Source organism: Strix uralensis, chromosome 5, assembly GCF_047716275.1.
Source record: "Strix uralensis isolate ZFMK-TIS-50842 chromosome 5, bStrUra1, whole genome shotgun sequence".
NCBI classification, from domain to species: domain Eukaryota; kingdom Metazoa; phylum Chordata; class Aves; order Strigiformes; family Strigidae; genus Strix; species Strix uralensis.
Window position 1 is genome coordinate 64130811 of NC_133976.1, and position 18467 is coordinate 64149277.

At 38.9% G+C, this 18467-nt stretch overlaps 1 protein-coding gene across 1 annotated transcript; it reads right to left on the reverse strand.

Annotated features, from left to right (window-relative positions):
- Positions 1–4215: 4215 nt before the first annotated feature.
- On the reverse strand, positions 4216–18213 carry FGFR1OP2 (FGFR1 oncogene partner 2). The gene is made up of 6 exons (XM_074871347.1): positions 17988–18213; positions 14218–14354; positions 12973–13090; positions 11929–12071; positions 8112–8225; positions 4216–6920 (listed from the first exon to the last, which is right to left on the reverse strand). The coding sequence occupies exons 1-6, from the start codon at positions 18196–18198 to the stop codon at positions 6783–6785; spliced, it is 861 nt and encodes a 286-aa protein (XP_074727448.1). The 5' UTR covers positions 18199–18213; the 3' UTR covers positions 4216–6782.
- Between the last annotated feature and the right edge of the window lie 254 nt (positions 18214–18467).

An 18467-nucleotide genomic window follows, 5' to 3' on the forward strand; every position in this document is an offset into this window, starting at 1 on the left:
TCTGGTATTGCTGTCAGAGACACTCTAACGTGACCTGGCTTGTTTGGTGGCTTGCTTTCAAGCTGGTTTGTTTTCCTGTGTCTGAGGCACTTGGGCATTGCCAAATCTGTATGAAACTGTCCCAGGCAACTGGATACCAAAACAAAGGGTAAAGCAATGTTTTGTGTAAAATCACTTGAGGACCAAAATCCTGTTATTATATGGCACAAGACATCAGTAACTCTTCAGGAGGATGTGCTTATTTGTAATTAGAGGCTAAAGACTGAACTTGACTAACCAGGTAGGTTGTAGTGGTAAAAGTGCTGATACTCTTAGCGGGGCCTAGTCATGAAGCTCAGCCAACTGCAGTGACCTCTGGTGCCATTGGGTTTGGGTAGGAGAGAAAGTTTCTAGTTTGCCTGTTGTCTGTTGCAGCAGGAAGAATGGGACCCTTTGTCTCTGCTCTGGTCTCTCCCATGTCCAACGTGAGATCCACTCCTTGCTGCTGCTCTCAGACTGAGCTGTGTTCTGCTGTTCTTGGGTGAGCTTGTCAGCTCTGCAGCTCCTGGTGAGTTCTGCTCACAAAGGAAACATTCTCTTCCTCTATCAGATCTACTTAAGTAGGCCTTAATGTATTGTTTTAACCTTTTGTAATTTTTAAGGGACTAGGTTAGCACACTCCTGCTCCTAACCCTGAAGTGTGAGGTGTGTGTTTTGGCTTGTAGTGTCTAGGCAGCAGGCTGGGTCAAGACCTCTAAAATCATCCCTTCAGCACTGCAGATCTTGTAGCTATTGCTCATCCATGACATCTTCCTTCCTGTTTCCCGAACTAGTGCCAAGTTACTCTTACCCAGTCTTTGCTTTTCTTTGCAATAGCAAAAGAAATACGTAAGGCTTAAGAAAGTTCTTTGGTTCCCTCTGTATCTGTCTCTTATGCTAACCTGGAACACATGCAAAAATGGCCTTCCCAAAGCCTTCCTCTTGTAAGTTTTCACTGATACTTCTCACCCCAGTGAGGCTCTTCAGCTTTCACTCTGTCCTTGATCTGAAAATGCTTCTGAAAAACAGGAAACCCCTCCCAAGAAATCAATATGCCCCATCTTAAAATGTGCATTTTTCACTAAGTCTCTGAGGTTTTTATGTTCCTTAAGACCTGGCAGCAGCATACTGTAGGGTTTGCCTGTGATCTTTGCAGTGGTACTTGTGGTGGGCTTCATTGTAACTTTGGTTTCTGATCAGTTTATCCAGTGAATGGTCAGCAATAGGAAGCGTTGAGCTTCGGGTAAGTAAATATCCTACAGAAGGTAAGTGTTATGAGCATTAGGCCAACCTGTTCTAACTCAGGGGCTGAGATGCATCGATACATCCCTACCTATATATTTGAATTTTGTTAATATTCATCTGGTTAGGCTGTCCCCTCTCACACCTTTCATTAGTAGGCTTTGGTATTTCAGATTTCATTAGAAGCAATAGCTATAATAACATTTTTGTTTGTTCAAGCAGCTGCTTGTTGTTCATAATTTTTTTTAAATTGATATTAGACCTTGTCTGCTAACATGTAGCTATAGGCAGACAGCTGTCTCCTGTTTGAGTATGCAAGGCTTTATACTTTCATGCATGCTGGGGGAAGACAGCTTCAAAACAGAGCAATAAATCTGCTCATCTTGGGGATGAGAGGGAGTGGCAGGAGAAAACAGTTGTGTACAACTCACCTACCAGCTTCAGAACTGAGTTTTCACAAGTCTGCCTTGTCAGAAGAAGCACCCGTTGCAACTTTTCCACATTATCCTTAGTGCCTTCCGGTGTAACAACAGATTATCTAATGTGCTTAAAATGAGCTGGATTCATTTTTTTTATCCTGAATAAAAAAGAGGATCTGGGGAAAGCCATACGTAGAGAGCAAAAAAGCACAGATGGAGTATATCGTAGGAGGCAGCTGCCATTTGATTAACCAGTAACTTAATGAGTTGCATATGATGATTCATTTAAAAAATTGTTTACCGTGTTCCTGAGCATAGCATTGGAAAACTGAAGACACTGATTGCCCTGTATCCATTTAGTGTGTTGTATTGTTTGAGCTTCCAACAACTGAATTTTCAAAACTGTATCCAACGCTTTTCACTGGTGAGATACCTTAAGAAATCCATTTGAGGATGGCTATTTTTGGTGGTGAGAAGATTGTAGGGAAATTATTCATTCTGCCATTCTTTAAAAAAGGTAAAGCTTCACCTTAGGGAAAGGGACTGCAATTGGAGTTCTGCTTGTTTCCCTTGTGCCACTGTTCCCTATCTTGTGTCTGAGGAGTAAATGTTGTCAGCGTGTACTTTTTCCAAGACTGAAATTATGAAACATCTCCCTCCATGTTGAGCAGTTGCATAAGGTTTTCTTCTAGATGTCAGGTGAATGTTTTCTGAACTTGGGAAATAATGATCTCTGATACCCAGGCGTGACCACACTGGCTCCCAACAGGCACTCTATGCTGCTACATTCGAACATGTCTGGGGGAAGGGAGGTGATTGCAGGCAGCAGGAACATCAGTACTGTTTCTCATACCATCACTGAAATAGAATGTTTTATTTTGCAGCACTCTTTAATACATGAAAGCTAAACAATTTTGTTTAAATTAGTCTGCTCTACTGTCATCAGTATGAAATTCAACTGTGTTGCAAATTAAAGTGGAATGGGCAAAAGGTGAGACTGAATGTGACCTCCCCCTCTACCAGGTATGTGTGTGCAGTATCAAACAGCTGTGTACTGTGCACAGTTCTCCCAGCACACCTTGGTACTCTGGGAGGGTAAGTTTGGCAAGAGGTCCTCTGACATTACAGAGAATCTACTTTTCTGCTCTTTAAGTGGTAACAGCAGGCATTTGTTCATGGGTGCTGGTCTGGGAATATGTGCAGGAGAGTGTAGAGATTTTTCTAGGACGATGATGAGATGGTGTTGTTTGCACACCAGGTTAAATGGAATCCCTCTGAGACAATGCCTTCTGTGGCTGCCAGCTTTTGGACACCTACAGCTGAATGGTGCTCCCACGGCATCGTGTTGCTTTTTGACCTTTCTTTGGTCTCTGGTGGCAGTGTGTAGCTTGTTGCTGCTTCCAGAACTTAAGTGTTACCAACAGCATGATGTTGAAAAGGCTGGTAAAGTTGTCTAATGTTAAAACTTACTCCTCTACTACCTTCCTTTACTCCCAATTTACAATTTCCTTTGCTCCTATCTCATCTTCCCACCATCACTGTATACAACCTGTCCTACTGTGACCAGCACTGAAGTGTTCTGTTAGCCACTTTAACCACCCATCATCGTGAGATACTCCAGGTACTCAGACATCAATATCTCCAGGAAGAACAAGTGCATGTTTTACACTCAAGTTAGGAGATTTAGAAGTTATTTTTTTTAATCAACAAAAGTGCTTTTAAAGCTTAATGTTTACCAACTAAAACTGAAAACTTCCTAAGTCAATGTAAATCTTATTTTGGGTATCTACAAAGATATCTTAGTAATGTAATTCTGCATGAAAACAGTGCCGTTAGTTCTGTGTTTTAACATAATCTTCTAATCCTATATGTCTCTTAAAAAGCCAAAGATATTTAAACTTTTAGTTGTACAAAACAGCCCTAGTTTCAAGCTGCCATTCAGTTTTACCTCAGTTGAATAGCTGCTACATGCATGTATGACTTAACATTTATTACCCATGTTTAAACACAGAATTTATGATATTGAAAACAAGTTTCTCTTCTGAGAAATCATGGGGAAGTAGAGAACATTACATTGTCAGCTTATGAATGTAACCCCCTGTAACCCCCCCTATCACAGAGAAAGGAACCCAGAGCTCAAACTAAGTCAAAGTTTTTAATCTTCAAGGAAAACCCACAACTGTACATCCTGTCTGTACTAAAATACATTTTGATCCAAAAATCAAAGCCCAGTGGACTACTTATTTATTCTTGCTGCTCCTCTGTAACAGTGAACAGTTCCAGTGGTTCATTTTAAAGATGAGTAACAGCCTGTGTAGAAGTGATTGTTAATTTTTCAAGAGAAAATTAAGACTTTACAGAGGATTTTTTTCTTCTGCTATATAGCAACATGAATAAAAGCATTAGAAGTTGGCCTGCCTACCTTAAAGTATAAAAATAAGGTGAGTAAATGGAAAATGATGGGTTTTTTTTCTTATATGTTACTAACAAGGCTCACTTCAGATCCAGTACCTTGCTTTAATCATGAAGACATCCATCTTTTCAGTCAACTTTATTGATAAAATAAGTTTACTGTGCAGTACACAACTCTGGCCATAAATCCTTCTCAAGCTATCTGCATTACAAAAATAACAGGTATGCAATGAAAAACAGTCACTCCACACACTGAAGGTTCTTTGAAATCCTAAAGTGATGAGGTCAGGGTAATGACAGGGGAGACATATCAAACCCAAAGACTAGGGGTAGAAAAATTAAGTCACATTTTCTTAATTTACAAAAATAAACACTAATCAAGCATTATTTCATAATAGAGCAACCTTAAAGAACTGCCCCAGACTAACAACCCTTCTCTGCTATACAACTCTGGAAATTGTATTTGGAAGACAAACCAGAAAGTAAGCCATGAAACTGCATTCAGCATTAAATGGATATAACTGCCAATACCAGTCAATGGCTGAAAAGACACTTTGAAAAAGAGTAACTTAATCAACTGAACCCAAAAGTTCTTGTAATTTTGCAACAACAAAACACTCCATTAAAAAAAGATGTTGCTTCTACTAAGTCACCAGCTTACAAGCTACAGTAGAAATACAAAATCTATAGAAGCATTGGCAAGGTGTTACAGATAATAATAGCAGACAAGTATATTTTTGCGCTTGAGCTAAAATGTTCCCAAAAAATTTCCCCCCCAATGTTTAGCAAGTTTGGAAGTGCTTAAGACTTTTTTTCCCATGCACATGAATGTCCTCAATATATCCTTAAGCCTGGAAGCATCTAAGATGCTCTGGAAAGAGAAGCAGCTGTTTATAAAAAATGCTGTGAAAGTTTGGAGAGCTTGATTTACCTGTCTTTTCAACTGCATTTCCTAGCATATGTACTAGTTAATTCAAACCTGGCATTTATTGTCTCTGCTAAACACTCCTTTCCCACCCCTTCACTATTTTTTTTCTCTTAAAAGCATTATGGGAAGGGGGGCAGCAACTGATAGCAACAGAACAAAAAATATTAGGCTCCCTGGCCACGGAGAGTTCACCCTTAGACCTGTGGGGTATTTACCCTGAGCCCAGGGAAGCTGTACTACATCAAAGCAAGTTGTATTTAAAACTGACACACTTAAAAGTGCTTGGTGCTTAATTCTTTTTGCATTGTTGTAACTGAAAATCAAATTTGATTAAGTAATAGTTGATTTCAGACTAGGAGTTCAATTCACTTTGCTAGGTGAGTTATTAAACAGCTAAAATATTTAACAGTGGGTGGCATTTGTAGATCTACAGTTTTCTGTGGTTGAAAGCTTTGACTCTGCTTCTTGAGTATGGTTTCCATGTAAAGAATGCAGTAACATGCTGGCCAAAAAGTGATGATATACATCAATTGTAAGAATGTCCTTGCTGCCTTGACTAAGAAGTGATAGTCTAATAAACAAAAGCCAAATATGAATTATTTTGGCACCTCTTTACTACAAGCCTGTCATATGTAGCACTTCTATTGTATCCGCATATGATACAAGCTGTACTTTGATCTAGGAAAACCAACTCCTTTTCACTTCTGCAAGTATTTCTGGATTAAAAGTGAGCAGTCTATCTGTCAGTATAGCATATTGAAACTTTTCCTAGTACAAATGTAACACATATGTGAAACTTACCTAAAAACCTTGTTGATGACTAGTACTTTTTGACTGCAGGCATGCAGGCTGCCATCTTTGCCACAGAGCTTTTCCCTCCTTCCCCTAACTACCTTTTTGCTGCTGCTGTTTGGATGCTTTCAAATTGCCATTTCCCAGTTAGGAAGTTTTTTCAGCAGGTCATTGGGGAAGAAATAGATGGGACTAATGTGGCTTCTTACCTACAGAGGACTGAACCTGGTTTTCTCTCATAGAAGTGAAAGCTAAGGCAGAATTATACTATACTACCTGTGTTCCAGAAAGCACTAAAGTGGGATCAGCTCTTCTCATGTTTTGAAAATACAATTAAGTGTACATATTTTAAAGAATCTTGTTCAATTTTTTTAAAAAATTGAACTGTAAAAGCATTGCTTATATCTAAACAATTGGCCTTGTATTTGAACAGGATGCCCTGTGGCTAAATAACAGAAATCCTTAAGTTTTATGCTGCCTATGTACCCTTTCTATTAAACAGGTTTGTTGCAAAATGAGAATTTATTAAAAACTTACTAAAAGGAAAAAAATGTAATGTGGACCATGCACAAAGCACATTCATAAGTTATAACTTTTTAGCCAGAGATCAGACTTTAAATCTTACCTTTATTATATAATAGGTGTACTGAAACTTTGTATGAGCAATAATTTATATAAATCATGTGAAATCTTGTCTTTTATCTGCAAAATTACTTTATAAAAGTAATTCCTAATTCAGCAAGTGCATTAATCCATTTCCTACTGAAGTTAGATCTATGGCAATTAATCTGTCACTAAGGTTTTTGTAGAATACCAATTTTTATTTATTTTACACAATATAAAAGCCACTAAACTGGAGTTTAAGATGCATTAGCTTGCTGGTGCCCTATTCAGTAACAAGTGCTTGACAAGTGACCCCTGATAATCCATTTGTAAAGTGTGCAATTGAAGCTTGTTGACTTCCATAGTCTTTAGCTTTTCCTCAGGCTCAAATCACTGCTTGTTACTAATCCTGACAGAGATGTGCTCTCTGATGCATCTTCTTTCTTGAGGTTCAGAAATGACTCTCTAGTTATTTGAAGAATTTCTCTCAAGCCTTTGTTTTCTTGCTATAACCAGAGAAAGAAAAAGGTATTTAATAGAACTCCAGAAAGAAGTCAACACAACCACACTAATAACTCTCCTCCCCTCTACTCCAAACATATGTATAAGGTTTAGAATACTGATTTGTGGTCAGGTAGTGCTATGTTACCTTCTAAAACTAAGAATATTAGGTTTCTGACCCTCTTGCTCTCTTGAATGGGCATTAAGCATCAAAAAAAAAATCAAACACAAAGATGGGCAAGAAAAGGGTAATTAAGTTAAAATGTTGCATTTCAAAAATATTTCCCATTCTTTCCACAAACCCTGCCCCACAATGAACTGCTTTGCTAGCACTTAAAAGAGCAATAGTGTTGATCCTCCAATGCTAAGCAACTGAGAAATCCCCTGAAGGCACAAGATTATTATTAAAATAAAATAAAAATTTAAAAGCCAAAGGTGTGGGTAGTATTTGCATCCTAGTTCTTACTGTTGTGGTTTGAACTCAGCTGGTAGCCAATTACCATGTGGGCAGTTGCTTACTTCCCCCCTCCCCCCCCCTCCCCTGGTGAAATAGGGGAGGGACATAAAAAAAAGAAAATTTATAGATTGGATAAAAAAATTAGTAATAGTAGCAAAACAACAGTAAAAATAGCAAATCCAAATGGGTAATAGACAATGCAGTTGCTCACCAACTGGTGACTGGTACGCAGCCCACCCACAGCAGTGATCCCAACTGCGCGGAAGATCCCACCATGCTGACCAGAAAAGGAAATGAGAGAGCACGTGTCTCCTTTATACACTGAGCATGATGTCACATGATATGGAATACTCCAATGACTGATCCAGGCCCTCCAGCTGTGCTCCCTCTCAGCCCAAGGAAAGTTAACTCTATCCTGGCCAAAACCAGGACACTTACTAGGATGAATTTGTATTGTTAGCTGTTTGCTACACTCACATAGACTTCAAAAAAAGAGAAAACTTAAGCCAGTGTATAAGTACAAATCATTGATTTCTGGTGATGAAGTATCACCCGTGCAAGACTTGAGTAAGCTACAGTAGGGAAGAGTACTTACAGTCCTCCAACAAGAGAAGTGTAACAAAATAGCAGTATGATTGATACAGTAACTCATAAGAGATACAATAACCCAATATAAATAACTGTGATAACATTTACTCCCTTGTTATTTGTGCCATTGCTGTTTTGACTTCATAGTTACCTCAAGCTGAATGATACGTTCCTGCTCTTTACAGCCATGCTTTTCATCAATTTCAATGGCTTTTCTCATTACTGCTGCCATTTCTGTAATTTGGTCCACATGCACTTGCAGCTCCTAAGACAAAAATTAAACAGTGACAGCTTTAGTAATGTATTTTCTGCATTATTAAAAATAAGCAAAGCATTAAATGTGCATTTTAACTGCTGTGCCGCTTAAAAATGTGAACACAAACCCAAATTTCAGAAAACAAGCTCTCTATAACTTTGCAGCAGCCACTGTTGTCCTGTTCATTTAAATAAACCTGGTTTGCCACACAGCAATCCCTTATATTAGAATTTTAAATTAAAAAAACATGCTTAAATGACTGTCTTCCATAGCTTCCATGTCTTCCAAATGGCTACAAGTTAGTCACATGCTTGCTCTGACAAGACCTTCCTGCGTTGTAGGAATTGATGTATATCATTTTGGATACACAGAAAGACTAAACTCATCTAAGATATGCAACGTTCTTCTCATTTGTTTGAAACCTGATCCTAAATCTGGTATAGCCAGTACCAGCCCAGGGGTAGGCATTCATCTCTTAAAAAGACCAGGTGAAGTGGTCATCCTTGCTATGTCATATATTAGGGAACTCAGATCTGTCATTTGCTCTTTTTTTAGATACTTGTGCTTGAATATGCTTCCAATTCCAGCTTATCTGAGATGTGGAATTCAGAGGTCCTTATCCTTGTTGAACTGCAAGAAAAACTTTTGTGTCCTGACTGATCTTTGTGTCTGTTCATTAATGCTAGGCGGGTACTTCCCTATTATAAATAACTACCACATCTCACTGAAAGACTCAAAGAGTCTAAAAAAAGAGCAGTAGTTTGGTTTGCTCTTGTGCCATTCCACGAGGAGTGGGATGATAGGAGCCATTAACAGAGGCATAACAGCCTTTGCAAGGAAGCTAGATTTTTAGATAATCTTCACTCTTACTGGAACCCCGTTGGTTCAGGTGACAGTTTATTTTCTTGCTGGTCAACCTAGCAGCAGGAAATGCTTAAAGGGTCACTACTTCTTTTCCCCTGCAGATCTAGATGAAGAGCCTATGCCTTTGGCATTCGATGCTGTTCAACTAGGCCAAATATTTTAATGGTATTTTCAGAAGATTTTATTTTTTGCTGTCTTTTCCTCAACTTTTCTTTCATTCCAATTCTACTATCATGCCAGCCTATCCATATCTGACCTGACCTTCGGACAAGATTCACAACAATTACTAACTAGTATCAGGAAAAGCAGAGCAGTAGGACTGAAATGAAGAACAGTATAGACTAAAGTTACATCCCACGTTTAAATTATGAATTTCACTGGAGGTCCGTCATCTAGTAGATGATCAGCTTGCCTTTAAACTACCAGAAATGATTAAACTACCATAAGGAACTGCCTCATTTGGAATCATAAGCTTTTTTTGACCCAAACAAACATACTTTACTAACATGAACATCAGCCCTTTCCATCCTTCCCTCTCTGCCATTCCAATTGCCAAAACTATAGCTTAGCTGTTTGCTCATTAAATACTCACTCACAGTGGTGGGTGGGTGGGGTTGTAGAACTTGCTGTAAATTTTTTCTTCTCAGTTTCCAATGAAGGTGATTACATGAAACATTTTTGCAATGAAAAACTAAGTTTAGCTTGAAAAGAAGCTGTGATCAGTGGTAAAAGAATGAGTTGGCAAGGATGTACCCTTGAGAGGACTGGAAAGGAGTTAGTGGTTTTTAGATACACCGCTGTCCTCTCTACTTCCTATTCTGCCATCTTATGTGGTCTCTTGATCAATATGATTTAGGGCCTGTTCCAATGTCACTAACATTAGATCAGATGCTAACACAAAACTGTAAGGTTCTATTCTGGAAGGCCAATGTGTAAAAAGTAAATGCTGTAATACCAAAGAATGCAATGCAAGTGTTTCTTTATGAAGATAGCCTCAAACATCTGTGACCACTCTTTGTACCTTTCTTCTTTTTGCTTGCCATACATTGATTTTTTTTCTCTGAAGAGTTAAAAAAAAAAAAAAGCCACATGTGTTTTTAGGCCTTGTTTTAGCTGAGTAAATTCTAACAGCACACTTAGATCAGGGTCATTACTACCAAGACACACTTTTCTCTTGTATACAACACTGCTAAAAGAAATCAGTCTACTATTTAAAGGAGGTGCTTGTTGATCTGCAGAAATCAATGATTTTGTAATAATCTTTTGTAAATAGGCATTAAAGTTAATAGCTGGTGCTTGAGAAAACAGTAATTACCAGAAACAGCGAGATTAATTCCTTAGGTATGATGGATTTTTTAGTTAACAAGAGAAGTATTTAAAAACTGCTTCAAGATTGTACAGTCTTACTGAATGTGAAGGCAAGGCTGATCAGAAGAATAAGTAATGAAATTCCAGAAATCCTAAGTGTCAGGTTAAGGGTGATAAACCCTCTTCATCAGGCATTCTTGTGGGATCATATTTAACCAAAATGTTGAAGCCTAAATCTCCTGTTCTTTTTTTTTTTTTTTTTTAACCCCAAGCTTTTAATCCATAGAAGTGAAATGAAATTTCAAAGTCCATTTCAGGACAGACATATTTTTACCATCTTGTCTTGGTACTCCTGAAGTGGTAAGATGTTATACTATAGGCTAAAGTAACTTCTTTTGAAAAAGATATATACCTGTCATTTTTTAGGAGTTTGTTAAAGATATCGTTCTAATCCAGTACATTTTTTCACACCAATCTAAGTAGTCCCACTGATTTCAATGGCACTAATTACATACACATGACTTTGTAAGAAGATAAGAAAGCATCAAATTCTTAAACTTTGTTTTCCCAGTATGCAGACCCTAACTCTGCTTTGCAGACTTAGTTTTTTGAGGTCAAAGATTATTAAACACTTAGAACTAATGTTTGTCTACACAGTTACGCTGTTCTCTGATTACGTTTCATTTAAAATGTAATCTAATATTTTGTTAGAAAGCTCCTGTTTAGATCTGTTAGTGACCTAGAACAATGAATTTTCCTGAAAATACATTAAAAAAGCCTAAACTATATATTAATGTTATAAAAGCATATATTAATCTTATATGAAGCTGCTGAATACTCATATATACCTCACTCATGATAGTTTACAAAAATGTTGCTTAATGGCACTTGTTTTTCTAGTTTTCAAAAGCCATAAAATGAAGCACACTGAATACCACCCTTCAAACATCTCAGGCTGCCCTGGATTCTACTTAGCAATCCTGATCAGTACTGAAAGAACCAAGGGTTGAAGCAGGAAAGAGAAGTGCATGTTCAGTTATTCAATATTCAAAAGGCTTTTAAAATATTTTTTTAAAATTTACAATATTTAGGGGAAAAAATTTGAATATTGAATTTAAAAAGCTTACTTCTACTCTCTCCAGTAAGCACAGGTTTGCTAATTATTTGTTGGAGTCACAAGCACAAGTTAAAGACAGTCTAAATGTCTGAATATTACTGAGATCTGTGGGCATCTGGAAGTATAATAGGGCAGTTGCGAAGACCACAGTATAAAGACCGATGGGAAACAAAAGTAAATTAAGTAGATACAGTAATGAAATGCTACTTGTTAAAAGCTTAAATAAATGAGAAGCTAGTAAGGTTGTCTTACTCGACTGATCAAGTTTCCTGTTCATGTTTCATGGACTGAATTATAAAAATTAGAACCTGTTAGTACAACGATGTAAAAAGCTGAGACAAAGTAAGCTTTGAACTGATCCACTACAAACTAACTTAACTGTTAACTAGAGAAACAAAGGTAAAAAACCAATGAAGTTGTTACCTTGGAATGTTGCTCTTTTAACTTCATTATTATACTTGGATCATCCTTTTTTCTTGCCATAAGCAACCTAAACATCTGTTCTCTGTACTTGCTCATTATGAGTTCCAAAGCAGATTGATGCTCTTCAAGAGATGTGCGTAGTTCTACCAATATAATTTTAAATTCAGTTAAAGTTTAACAGAGAAGAACTGAAACAAAATGCAAAAGTACTTCAGCATGAGAAAACTAAAATAAACGCTTAATTGAGTGTCCCCTCTCCTTGCACCATAAAATCTACGTAGGCTCTTCAAATGTCTTCAGTAGTAACTGCCCTGGGAAGATTCTTGTTCAATCAGAAACAGAAGGTCTTTTGTTAATATGACTTCATATTCAGTCCCTTTAGCTGACATAAGTCATCTTCAGTGTAGCTGAAGAGCTTTAGCCACTATAGGCAACACTGTACAAAAGCTAGAAAGAAGTTTACAGATTTGTTTTAATCTGAAGCTTGGTAAAGTAAGAGTTAAAAAACACTTGTGTTCAAAATATATTAAGTCAAAAGACAAATAACTCCCGAGATAAGACAAGATTCCTATGAATCGAGATCACTGACTCCTTTGCTGATTGTGACTGTTAGAATACCTTAGGTATTCCAGGAGGAACAGTATATTCCTAGTGTACAGAATTCCAGAAGGAATTATACTACTGCACTTACACTACACCTTATCCTGACTGCTGCTAAATCAGTTATTTTTATCAGTGGGAAAACACATTTCCAAATAGATATCTATATTGCAAAATTAAGGTCTATTTATGTCCTCACCTGTGATGAACATTAGATAAGGACTGAAAAAGTAATTTTCCACAACCCTTTATGTTAATCATAGTCCCAGTGGTTGGACATTAGGACTCTTTATTAAATCATATTATGATCAGTTAAACTGACAAATTGAGATTAGAAGAAAAAATTTCTTCAAGAATTTTTTGAGAATAGATCAATGGTAAAAGTCTGACTGATTCCAGTGGTGCAGGCTGGAACTTGAAAAGCATAGAATATTCACATTTTACCTTTATTCTCCTGTTGCAATTCCCTAATCTGTCTGTTTTCTTGTTGGATACCCATCACTAATGTAGACCGAGGGCGATGTCTTGCTACTTCATTGAGCTCTTGAATTTCTTCTTGGTACTAATTATTAAAAAAACCCACAACATATTTGAGTAACTGAAGGCAAGCATTACTCAGCAAGTCACAACGGACCAGTGCTACTGTCAAAAGTCTGTAACCAGCAAGATAATACTTGGTTTTAAATGATAGTATCAAACAAGCAAACACACTTCTGAAGGTGTTGCTAACATACTGCCCTTTACAAACACAAAAGTATCACCTTTGTTTTTAAACAAGTTTCATGCCTCTGATGTGTGTAGTGGGCATTATTTAACCTTCAATGAATGCAGGTCAAATTCACCATCAAGTAATTTAAAACTGATATGCATATGGTAAAGGAAAACCTTGAGGTATTAACCTCTAGGTATTTACTGTGACTTCCCAATACCTTAAACCACAAGGTGCAAGTCACATAGACTGACTGAATGGATCCTGACTCTCCACAAATGAGTAAATTTGAGTAAATTTCTTGATTTGAAGCTATGAAGCCTCTGCATGACTAGTTTTACAGGGATGAAGCACATGCAGGATTTTATTATTTTACAGGCCCATTAACATGTCCTGTGTTCTATTAAAATGACAGGATGAACTCCCATATGGAAAGTCAGTATACACCTTTATGTTTTCCCAGAAATTCTCTAGTGAAAGTCACATTCAATCTAACAAAATGCCTTGAATAGCTTAACATCAGACTCACAAAAAAGTCTAGGAAGCTACTTTGAAACAAAAGGAGACAGTGAAAAGATGAAGTATTCTGAACAGAAGAAAGCATGACAGGGCCTCTGTATGATTAAATGTGCATGTTGAACTTAATAAAACAAGTAGCATTTAATGGAAGAGCAAAACACAAGACACCACAGAATGGTTTGTAAAATACCAACCCCATTTCTACCAGTGTTCTTCAAATAAATGCTAGTTTTTTATATTTAAGTTAGAATAACAGAAAACAACTTCACAGGATCAAACTAAATATATAAACAACCTATTTTTAGATCAGTCACACCTATAATAAAAATACTTAGCGTGGTATTAAAGGATTATCGAAATAACATACTGATTCTACATTGTTACAGTAGCACACAAATTATTTTAAATTACGTGTTTCCAAGTTGTTCTGTTAATGGAGTAAACAAAGTTGGAAAACAAACCTGTTTCATTGCTTCAACCCGCTTGTTAAGAGCTGTAGTCTGTTCAATAAGAGCTTCTGCTGCATTGTCATGTTCCCTTAGCCGTTCCACCAGTGCTTTCGCATCTGCTAAGGCTTTTTCAATTGTGCAACTCATTTCTAAAGATTAGAAATGTATTATTTTCACAACACCACCTGTTTGCTATACAGAGAACAGCTATGGGATATATACACACAATTTACTTTTTTAGTCTAAAGCAGCTGAATACAACCTTTCTCTCAGAAACATCCAGACATTTTGTTGTCTTTTAGGACTAGGAAAAAATGATATATCTTAAAAATATGCTAAAGTCTGCCCTTCCTTTTCCTCCTTTTTAATTGCTGCTGAGACCATCTATCAGAGCAAGGAAATGAAAGTAAACTTAGTATATTGATACTATCCTCACAAGACAAAGTGCAAAAGGAGGACTATTGAACATATGGAAACTGAGCAGTGCATGTCCTCCTGTAAGTAGTGGAGAAAAAAATATTACATTAACTATTTCATTTTTCAATGCTACTTTTTTTTTTTTTTAAATGTGCCCTCCTACCAGTCAGATATACTTCAAGATATTTGAGAAGCATAAGTCCAGCACAAAAGAGAATGCCAAAGGACTACAGTGGGGTGAAGATTTTGATGAATTAAATCAGCAGAGAAGGAACAGCTCAAACTGACAGAGTAGAGAAGATTACTCAAGGAAAATTCAGAAAACTAAAGGCTTGTGTTTTCTTCATGTCTATAAATGAACACAAACGTTAGTGCACAGAATGAAGCTGTAAAATTTGCAGCAGGATAGAGGAAGACAGCAACTTAGCTAAGAAAAAGAACTGACTGCATAGTTAAAATACCAGCCTTCTCACTGGAGTAGTTGTTAGCAGAAATTACCTATTGCTAAAATTACTAAACTTGCACAATGCTTGTATGTACCAGCATTTCCAAAATACAGGCCTTAACACTGAATTTTTTCATGTTCATGCTTGATAGATTAAGTTTCAAGACTGAGATTTTTCAGCCTAAGTTTTTCTTTTAAGAAACCTTGCACTTTTTCCACTGAAAAGGAAATTTACTTGAACTCCTTAAACTCCTTCAGTAATCAGACAGCAATGACAGAGGTTTATTGGAGTTATGGCCCTTATTGATATAAGGTTTAATATTTGTTTCAGAAAACATTCTAAGGTACTGAATCAACTAAATCCATTTCTTAGCCAGGCCATTTGGAAAGATTTTTGTAAGCATAAAAGGTCAGTGAGCCTTTCCTGAGCTACAGGAAAAAAAATTTCTCCAAGTTGATTTTCTAACTTTCTTAGGCACCTTTACAAATCATAGCCTAGGATCTTTAAGCCAAGATTAAAGAAATCCTCACATTTTCCTCAACTGACCTTTTCCCACTGTCCCAGGTAAGTAGTAGACATATTCCAAACACCAGAAATTCCACCATTCCCCTCAAAAGATTTACAAACAGGAATACCCTGCCCTCATGCAGGTGGAGGAAAACTAAGCAAGACAGCAGCAGAGTTTGGAATGTTCTCTCTCAAGAGTTCTTGTGCACCCAGAACATCCTGCGAAGTCTAACCCCTCAAAAGCATTTTAATTTGGTAACTTCATTAGCTGCTCCCTCTGCTCTTAGGAGCACATGTAATACAAAAGCATTTTGTTTACTTTCCCTGTGAAGAAGGGTGTTTCAGGGACACCACCATCACAGAAAGGTTGAGACTTGTTTACTGATAAAGGAGCTTCAGAAAGTGAGCTTCGTGTATGCACAGAGCACAACTGTTTTAACCTGTGTTTTCTGTGATTCATGTGTTACCAAAAGCATCAGCATTTTGGCACGTACAAGTTTCCTGTAGACATTCATAATGCTAATTCCTTCCTGTTTATCAACTAGAATTTTCATTTTAACTTCCATATGATGTATATATGTATTTGAGGTATCAAGTCAAGTTCTTCATCACGCCAGCGTGTTATCATGGGTAGTTAATTTATTCACTCTGCTTTAAGCAGTTTGAGCTCTTTTTCATATTATGTATATTATATAATATTATATAATCATACTGCATTGTTTTTAAGGATCTGCTTTCTTGCTCCTCATTTCTCCTTCCAATTCTGATCTCAGATTCTTATTGGACCACAAAAATATCACAGATAAAAGATGACCTTTAACTTAATTTCTGTAACGATTCAATCGGACCCATATTTAAGGAGAATTTGAAGAGCAGTCTTTAACTCAATTCATGGGTCATGAATTCTCTAGCCAGTATAAACAAAGCCTCTCAGGCCTCTCCAAGAGCTGGGAACACATTTGGCAGTCAGACTACAATACAGTTAACACCTCATAATTTGTATACATCAACATAAATTTTTAAACATGGTACATATTCACCCTCCCATGCACTTTCTCATTTTGACCCAACCCAACCACACAAGATAAAAAGAAACTCATTTGTAGCAAAGCCACCGGTGCTCTTTTTTCACAGCATATGAGCTGGGGAAGACAGGTGTGTGCCTTGCATGGAGTGCAGCTGCACAAATCTGCAGTGACTATCCACCCTGCCAGCACAGCAGCTTCAGCGGGCCAGAGGCAACCTCCTGTTTTCAGGCAGGATTTGTACCTCAAAAAGGACAATCATTATTTCCATCATGGTAATTTAAGTCTTAACTAGGATTCCTTTGGGCAAGACACTGGCCCTAACCCTTGGAATTTAAAATTCTCTCTAGTTGGTCGTCTGGCTGCCTATGAAAAACAATACATTTGTCTTGTCTTATTCTAAAATAGATCTAAATCTGTGAGTTAATCTGGACATTTAGGGGAAGAAAACCTAACCAATTAATCAAATATATTTGATTCAAAGCAATTCTTATTATATATATATATATTTTTTATGAGCATGAGGACTATAGTAGCCAAATTTCATGATTCCTGAACTCTACCCTACAAGAGATGCCCAGACGCAAATGCATTTGCTAGTCTGCGATCTTGCCAACAGGGTCAACAGGTACAAAGAGCAACAACTCAAACATAGCAAGACTGCTACTATATATTCATTTCCTGTCACTTCCTGCTATTTACTAATTGTTTTCATTATGAAATTTGGCTGCTCTTAAAAAAACCCACCACCACCAAAGAATAAAGATTTTTGCACAACTATAGCCCTCCTCTAGTTTTCTGTCTTTCTTTTATATCCTTACCGAAAACTCCCTTTTCCCATGGCTTAATGCCCGGGTTCTTCCCTCTCCACAGTTACCCGTTTTGCAACGCTGAACCACGCTGCAGTTTCTAAGAGTTTTAGGCTGGGTACAATATGGCCACGGGCACTGCCTGCCTAAAAGGAGAGTCCCACAGGCAGACCAGGCGCCGGGACCACTTCCAGCAGCACAGGACAAACAACGAGCCTCCCGCAGCGAGCAGGTCCGGCCCATAAACGGTGCCACCGCTGCAGCCGAACAGACCTGCGGCTTCCCCTACTGCCTACTCGCTGCCTCCAGCCTCTCCCCGCCGCGAGAACGGATGCTGAGGCACGCCAGTCAGGACTGTCGCGACACCGGTACCTGCCGTGACACAGGGGTGTGAGAGGGGGGAGCTGTTTCTCCCCCTCCTCTTGCTCCCTCTCACCCCTCGTGACGTCACGGCCCAGGGGCTCCCCGCGCGCCCCAACGCCAGCCTGTTCGGCTCCCAACCGCCCGGCGGCAGCGGCACCTCCACTGCATCCCCTTCCCATCCCCCACAGGCCCTCTCCCCGCTTCACGCCACTCACTCATGACCAGCGGCTTCGACAGCGCCCGGCGCCGGGGGTAAAGCCCCGACAGGCCCGCCCCACTGCCAAATGGCGGCGAGCCGCAGGGGGAAGCGAAGGAGGGGCGTCCCCGCCAATGGGCGGGGCGGCGTGAGGCGAAGGTGGCTGCACTACCCACTAGCAGCACCGGGCGAGCACACACCCGCCCGCCGCTCTCGCGAGAGAACGCCATGCTACCGTCCCCGGCTCTCTCTCGAGACACCTCCCCAGCTCCCGACTCTCCTCCTCGCTTCCCTATTGGCTATCTCCGACATCAAAGCCCGCCCCCTAGCGGGACAGGCGGTAGAGGGGGCGGGCTCTTTGGCGTCTCGTGAGGTTGCCGGCCTCGCGGGCCCCCCCGTCCTCATCTTTCGTGCTGTGGGGGAAGAGGGGCGCGCGCCCGTGCGGCGTCTCGTGGCAGGGCGGCCCGCGCCCAGGCGGAAGGGCCGAGGGGTGGGGCCG